This window comes from Podarcis tiliguerta, assembly GCF_965153285.1.
Source record: "Podarcis tiliguerta genome assembly, chromosome: 7".
Taxonomy (NCBI): domain Eukaryota; kingdom Metazoa; phylum Chordata; class Lepidosauria; order Squamata; family Lacertidae; genus Podarcis; species Podarcis tiliguerta.
Window position 1 is genome coordinate 3,720,747 of NC_139540.1, and position 7,627 is coordinate 3,728,373.

Here is a 7,627-nt window from a genome sequence, read left to right on the forward strand (position 1 = left end):
TAATTGACTGTTTTTATGGGAAAATCAATAAAAATGATTTTAAAAAAACAAAACAAAACAGATTAGCTGGTTTGCAGAAGCCAGCCTAGGGATTCCTTGTTTGGCACAGTTCTGCAGGTTGTACATTCATCCATATCCCAGCTAGTCAAAATCCTACCATTTATTAATTTCTAGGGTTTGGGGAGAAGTCCCCCAATCTATAGCAATATCTTCTTTCTCCACAATTGGAGGCAGTGATGCTCCAGTTTTTTACAAAAGAGATTTAAAACATCTTTTTGAGTTCGTTGCATATTATATCCCCAAATTCCCTTATTTTCTTATTAAAATTAATAAAGTAAATTGGGTGTGTGGGTGTGTGATCAAAGCATAAAACAAATGTCTGTGTGGATCACCGAAAGGCAAAGAAACCAAGGCCCCAAGGCGGAGCAGGAATTCAGAGAGACTCCTGGGGGGTTAGGTAGCAGATTCCTAGCAGATGTGGGGCAGAATAAACCCGGCAGGTGTGTTCGCTTTTGGTTTCAGGTAGCTTAATCCTCTCCAGACTGAAAGGGAACTTGTTTTTTTCGGCACAATATTATTTCAGAGAGGAGGGACATGATAGGTTGGGGAAAAAACAACAACAACCCACCGTTGCCGTGAGAGTAAAAGGCAGAGAATCAAAATTCTGCCTTTGTCCGGGCTGTCGACCGGCAAAACTGGAATGCTGAGATCGTGAGGCATTGCTCAAGAAGCAGGATGAAGGTGTTTCTTACTGCATTGCTGGCTACTCTTTGGTGTGCTCAGTTTGGTAAGGCCCCTTTTATTTACGCAGATCCATTTTTTGATGTTTCAGTTGGCGGAGAGTTAAATTGAGGGATGTTTAGCCCTGGAGAAGAGGAGACTGGGAGGTGTTAGGGGAGACATCTTCAAATATCTCAAGGGCTGTCCCGTGGAAGATGGAGAAAGCTTGTTTTCTCTTGCTCTGGAGGGTGGGACTCGAACCCATGGCTTCGAATCGTAGGAAAGGAGACTCAGACCAAACACCAGGAAGAGTTTTCTGAGAGTAAGAGTTGCGGAACGGACTCCCTCACAAGGCAGTGGGCTCTGCTTGGAAGAAGCGTCAGTCTGCATTCTCTTGGGACTTTGTTGTTTAGTGGTTTAGAGTCCCATTAAGTTAAATAGGGTTTGCAGACCGATCCTATACAGTGGTACCTCGGGTTAAGAACTTAATTCGTTCTGGAGGTCTGTTCTTAACCTGAAACTGTTCTTAACCTGAAGCACCACTTTAGCTAATGGGGCCTCCTGCTGCTGCCCCTGCGCCACCGCTGCATGATTTCTGTTCTCATCCTGAAGCAAAGTTCTTAACCCGAGGTATTATTTCTGGGTTAGGGGAATGTCAGAAGTGTAGATTTTGGTGAATTTTCTTAGAAATAGGTCAAAAACTTCAATGGCTTTTGATTGAGAGTTTGCAAAAAACAAAACAAAAAAAAAAGCTCAACAACTTTGGGCAACAACAACAACAACTTTTGCGTCTGGATATTCAGTTTTTGGAATATGGGAACCCTCGGCTAAGAGGAGGAAAGCCTTTTCTGGTTCACCTCTGGCAGCAAAATGTCTTGATCTGGCCCTGCATATCCCTTAGTTTTTTTAAAAAGAGGCACGGCAGTATCTCCCTGCTACTGCTCTGAACAGAGATTGCATCTACGCTGCTGAGATTGTTTTAGTAGGCAGAGCAGACCATTGGTGATTTTGAACGTGGGACCCTTCTGCATTTGAGGAAGATGCTCTCATTACCCCTCAGATACAGCCCTTTGTTTTTATTTTTAATTTTTGCCTCAAATCAGAAACTCTGTGAATCTGGGACTGTCCCCGGAAAATAGGGGCACTAGGAGGGTCTGTAAATGTGAACTGAAATGCAACTTCCCTCTCCCACTTAGCACTGAGTTAAGTTGTTTTATGCTGCATTTTGTGTGAGATTTGGGTAGCCTTTTCCTTTGACGTTCTTAGGAGCCTCCGTTTCATCCAGTGTGCAAGGCAGCTTATGGAACAATAAAAACCAGCAGAGTAATAAAATCCTGTCCACACAAACCACAAACTAAGCAGCTCTAAGGATCTGATTCAGAGCTCGGCACACAGATTTTCTGCTGGGTGTCAGCTGTTACGTAAATCTACAAGGAACCATTGGGTTGCACAGGTGCCATGGACAGAGTTGGCCAGCTGGAAATCCTCAATAAGGCAGCCAAGAAACACCCGATCTCTCCGCAATTACCTTTAGATGCTACAGAATGCTAAAAGAAAGTTTGTTTTTAACAATATCCAAACCATACCCGACCCCAGTGAAGTTAAGTTTCATCTGTGTCCACCTTACGGGGTCTTGGTGTTCAGAACAGGGGAGGGATTGATTTGGTCCAAGTCCAATGCTCCAAAATGTGCTTGTGGACAAGAATGCAACTTGAAGTCAAGTTACGCATTTCTCTGGATTTTGCAGTGCATGTACAGTGCTCAAATAGCATGCACAAAAAGAGAATCTTACGCAACAGGTGTGCATAAAATGTGCATTTCATTAGCGAACCATAGCTGTCAACTTACAGATTTGAAAATAAGGGACCAGTAGCCTCGAAAATAAGGGATCAGCAGCCAAAATAAGGGATTTTCCGGGCACAGGTATGTTCAACTTCTGAGCCCCTCCGACCCAAGGACAGAAAGCCCAGCCAGCAGCCAAATGAAGCCTCAAGCAGTGGTTCCCACAGCGCAGCAACCCGGCAAAGGGGATGCAGCAAGGAAAACCACTGTCACCTCTCCGCTGGGAAGCGCTGAGCAAAGGCGAGTCCCCAGGCAACGCGGCCGATTTGATCGGCACATCATCAATAAGGGACAGCAGCGGGACACGGCTGTGGGATAAGGGAGTTTCCCGCCAGATAAGGGACAGTTGTCAGCTATGTAGCGAACGCTCCCATCAGGCCTGGCCAGCAAGGGGTGATGGGAGTTGTAGTCCCACAAATCTGGTAGAAAGCCACAGGTTCCCCTTTCGTGGCCTGTTGACAAGACAGAACTAGATGCGCCATCGCTAACCTGACTCTGTGTAAGGCAGGTTTGTCCATCCCTATGAAGTTAGGAGCTGAAGTGCTGAAAATGCACATAAATTTGTAAGCTTTGGAGGTTTTGTTTTTCTTTTTGGTAATACCCCAAAACCCAGTGTTTCTTCTTGTCTTTCATTTTGTCTTTTGGAAAGCGTAACATCCTATGTTGACTTCCATGTCTTCTTTGCCTAATATTCTGAAATGGGCATTCACTTCTGCTCCAATGGGAATTTCCTCCCCTAAGACTAAACACAGCACAGGTAGAAGTGGGTGTGGGAGTCTTCCTTGGAAACATGGCTGGAGAGGGAAGAGCTAAATATCTTCTCCTCATGCTCTGTGGTCCTGTGGTCTAAACCACCGAGCCTCTTGGGCTTGCCATTCAGAAGGTCGGCGGTTCGAATCCCCGCGACGGAGTGAGCTCCCGTTTCTCTGTCCCAGTTCCTGCCAACCTAGCAGTTTGAAAGCATGCCAGTGCAAGTAGATAAATAGGTACCACTGTGGCAGGAAGGTAAACAGTGTTTCTGTGCGCTCTGGTTTCCGTCACAGTGTCCCATTGCACCAGAAGTGGTTTAGTCCTGCTGGCCACATGACCCGTAAAGCTGTCTGTGGACAAACGCCGGCTCCCTCGGCCTGAAAGCGAGATGAGCTTCACAACCCCATAGTTGCCTTTGACTGGACTTAACCGTTCAGGGGTCCTTTACCTTGTCTTACCTTGGTCCTCATGCACCCCCTTCCCAAATGCTTATCTTTAAATAGAAGAAAACTGCACAATGAAAGGGACCTCTGAGCTGGCTCTCAGCTTCTCAAAATTGGAAACAGGTTTGAGCATTGAGCAAGAAAGTAGACCTGCGGGCAACTCATGTTAGTAAAGATTTTTCTGTCACCCTTTCCCCTACAGCCCAGGCTTTGCGGTGTTATTCTTGCCCGGAGCCTATAACAGCTGTAAAATGCATGAAGGTGGACAACTGCTTGCAGAATGAGACCATGTGCAAGACTACCATGTACTCCCGTGAAGAAGGTGAGAGACTTGGCTGCGTTCTCCTTCCACTCTCCGAGAGAGCCTACCTCTGAACACCTGGGCTGGGATCCCCAAATGGGAGAGCGTGGTTGAACTCAAGTCCTGTTTGTGGAGTTCTCATGTTGGCATTTGGCTAGAAACATAAGAAGAGCTTGCTGGACCAGGGCAATGGCTCCCCAATCCAGCATCCTTGTTCTCACAGGGGCCAAGCAAATGGACGTGATAAACCTGCAAGCAGGATTCGAACACATAACAAAATATAACTAAATTTTTATTTATACCCTGCCCTTCCCGGTTCAGAAAACCGGGCTCAAGGGTTGCTAACAACAAATTTAAAACACTTAACTGATGCAACCAAAAACAGTATAAAACATGATTAACAATAAATTCAGAATTCAAAAATCAATTTGGGGGGGGGGGAAATCCATCCAATAAACATCAGATGATCACCAGGGCTAGCTGGCTAAATTAGTCCTGTTTGGGCCAGTAAGGAGACCAGGGGAGAATTAACTGTGGGATCCCAGAGCGGGTAATCTTCATAAAAAGGGGAGGGGGAGGGAAAGAAGGGGAACAAAAGATCAGGCTATGTTCAAGTTGAAAGCCAGGCGGAATAGCTCTGTCTTACAGGCACTGCGGAAGGAAGTTAAGTCTCATGGGACAGAGCATTCCACCAGGTCGGAGCCATCACTGAGAAGGCCCTGGCCCTGGCGGAGGATAGTCTGACTTCCTTTAGGGCCCAGGACCTCTAAACTATGATTATTCATGGACCTTAAGGTCCTCTGCAGGGCAGACCAGGAGAGGCAGTCCCGTAAATACGAGGGCCCTGAGCCACACAAGAGTAAGCTACCCTCCTGCAGTTCCCAGCAAGTGGTATTCAGAAGCCTTGCTGCCTCCAGCTGTGGAGGAAGGACATTGGCATCATGGTTAGTAGTCATCAACAGCCTTCTCCTCCATGACGCGGTTGGCGCTGTGGTCTAAACCACTGAGCCTCTTGGGCTTGCCGATTGGAAGGTTGGCGGTTCGAATCCCCGTGACGGAGTGAGCTCCCATTGCTCTGCCCCAGCTTCTGCCAACCTAGCAGTTCAAAAGTGCACCAGTACAAGTAGATAAATAGGTACCACTGCAGTGGGAAGGTAAACAGTCTTTCCATGTGCTCTGGTTTCCGTCATGGTGTTCCATTGCGCCAGAAGCAGTTTAGTCCTGCTGGCCACATGACCTGGAAAGCTAGCTGTGGACAAACGCCGGCTCCCTTGGCCTGAAAGCGAGATGAGTGCCACAACCCCATAGTTGCCTTTTACTGGACTTAACCGTCCAGGGGTCCTTTACCTTTACCTTAACCTCTATGAATTTGCCGAATCCATTTTTAAAGCCATCTAGATTGGTGACCATCACTGCCTACTGTTGGAATGAGTTCTGTAGTTTGTGCTGTGGGCAGAAGGACCTTCTGTTATCTGCCCTGAATCTTCCAACATTCATCTGTGCTGGACTGGGGGGCGGGTGCAGATCTTGGCCAGATGCAGCAGTTTTCTTCTTATATAAACGGTCTAGATGTGAAAAACGCTCCGGGGGCTGTGATGCAACAGTCGCGTACCTCTCGTTGCTGTTAATAATTATGAAACAAAAAACAGGTTCCAGAAGATTCTAGGTCCACCATGTCCTTCCCTGTCTATTGAAGGACATGGTGGACCTAGAATTATCTGTCTGGTGCATTTTATCAATAGCTACTAGCCACAAAGGCCTACCTTGACTATTGGAGCCAGTATTACCAGCTGTGAGGAATGAGGGTGAGGGTCTGTGTTGCTGCTGTGCTCAGGTGGGCTTCTCATAAAAGGTAAAAAGGTAAAGGTACCCCTGCCCGTTCGGGCCAGTCTTGCCAGACTCTAGGGTTGTGCGCTCATCTCACTCTAGAGGCCGGGAGCCTGCGCTGTCCGGAGACACTTCCGGGTCACGTGGCCAGCGTGACAAAGCTGCATCTGGCGAGCCAGCGCAGCACACGGAACGCCGTTTACCTTCCCGCTGGTAAGCGGTCCCTATTTATCTACTTGCACCCGGGGGTGCTTTCGAACTGCTAGGTTGGCAGGCGCTGGGACCGAACGCCGGGAGCGCACCCCGCCGCGGGGATTTGAACCGCCGACCATGCGATCGGCAAGTCCTAGGCGCTGAGGTTTTACCCACAGCACCACACCCAGCCTCCAAACCACCTCCTCTCTGGTGCACTATCTGAATAAGTGCTTTCTTATCTCTGCAAGAGTTGGGTTAGCTCTCCAGGTCTTTCCCCAGGCAATCCTAGCACTGCAGAGTTGGAAGGGCCCCAATCCCCTGCAATGCATGATTTGGAGATTCTGAACCCCCTTGTTCCCTTACCCCATTGGCAGAGTATCCACAGCCTCTACTTCCCAGTTGTGCAAAAATTCACAACTGCACCGGGGAGGCACATAGGATCTTGTACCTGCTGCACCGTGGTGGATTTCGGAGAGGAGTGGATGGCAGGGGCTGATCTGTCTTGCCACTTGTATTTGCAGTGTACCCATTCCAGGGCGATTCAACCGTCACGCGGTCTTGTTCTTCGAGGTGCATTCCGTCCGACGTGGATGGGATAGGCTTGACTCGCCCGGTGACCTGCTGCAACACGGATCTCTGCAACCACGATGGGGCAGCCAGCATGCAGATCAGCTACATCGCAGTGGGGACCTCAGCTGCTTCCATCTTCATCCTCATCCGGCCTGGACTGTGATTCAGATGGCAGAGGCAGAAGATCTTGGGGTGTGTGTATGTGTGTGTGCAAACGACAATAACTCCTTGATCAAGCCCTAGCTTGGCTTCGCTATCTCAGTCTCTCTCTCCTCCTGCAATTGCAGACTCCTCTTCTCATCAGGCGAAGAAAACGGGGGGCGAAAATGCTTTGCGCTATGAAAAATGCCGGCCTGCCTGCTCCTCCTGGCTGAAAAGAGAATCAGAGACCTGATGCTTAAGTATTTTGGGGGTGCCAGTCAGCCCTTTGCTCAGCTCATCGTCTCTGATTCTGCCTTTCGTGGCTCATCCCATGTTTAGAAAACAGTTCCAAGCTGTTTCGCTCTTGTCCCACTCCTTTCCCAGGGAAAACCTGCTCTTTAGCTCTAAATCAGAACAAACAGCAATTCACGGAAAACCCAAATGGCTGTTGTCTCCGATTGAGGACTAAAGAGCAGTTTTCCCCAGGGAAAGGCAGCGAGACTTTCACATGACTTGTATTTTTATCGTATTGTTTTCTAGAGAGCCAGTGTGGTGTAGTGGTTAAGAGCGGTAGTCTCGTAATCTGGGGAACCGGGTTCGCGTCTCCGCTCCTCCACATGCAGCTGCTGGGTGACCTTGGGGCAGTCGCACTTCTTTGAAGTCTCTCAGCCCCACTCACCTCACAGAGTGTTTGTTGTGGGGGAGGAAGGGAAAGGAGAATGTTAGCCGCTTTGAGACTCCTGAAGGGGAGTGAAAGGCGGGATATCAAATCCAAACTCTTCTTCTAGTTAATTCCCCCCAGGTCCGAGAGCTTTTCTCATTGTTCCACGACTGCGCC

The 7,627-nt window shown here is 48.4% G+C and overlaps 1 protein-coding gene across 1 annotated transcript; it reads left to right on the forward strand.

Moving 5' to 3' along the window:
* Positions 1–485: 485 nt before the first annotated feature.
* LOC310681387 (ly6/PLAUR domain-containing protein 2-like) lies at positions 486–7,348 on the forward strand. The gene is made up of 3 exons (XM_083449115.1): positions 486–787; positions 3,958–4,077; positions 6,600–7,348. The coding sequence occupies exons 1-3, from the start codon at positions 736–738 to the stop codon at positions 6,809–6,811; spliced, it is 384 nt and encodes a 127-aa protein (XP_083305241.1). The 5' UTR covers positions 486–735; the 3' UTR covers positions 6,812–7,348.
* Positions 7,349–7,627: the final 279 nt, after the last annotated feature.

What these genes read in the sequence shown, in the direction of transcription:
- LOC310681387 (XM_083449115.1), top strand. Translation starts at nt 736, where the DNA reads ATGAAGGTGTTTCTTACTGCATTGCTGGCTACTCTTTGGTGTGCTCAG. An exon ending in TCTTTGGTGTGCTCAGTTTG is followed by an intron (nt 788 to 3,957) that starts GTAAGGCCCCTT and finishes TTTCCCCTACAG; the next exon opens with CCCAGGCTTTGCGGTGTTAT. An exon ending in CATGTACTCCCGTGAAGAAG is followed by an intron (nt 4,078 to 6,599) that starts GTGAGAGACTTG and finishes TTGTATTTGCAG; the next exon opens with TGTACCCATTCCAGGGCGAT.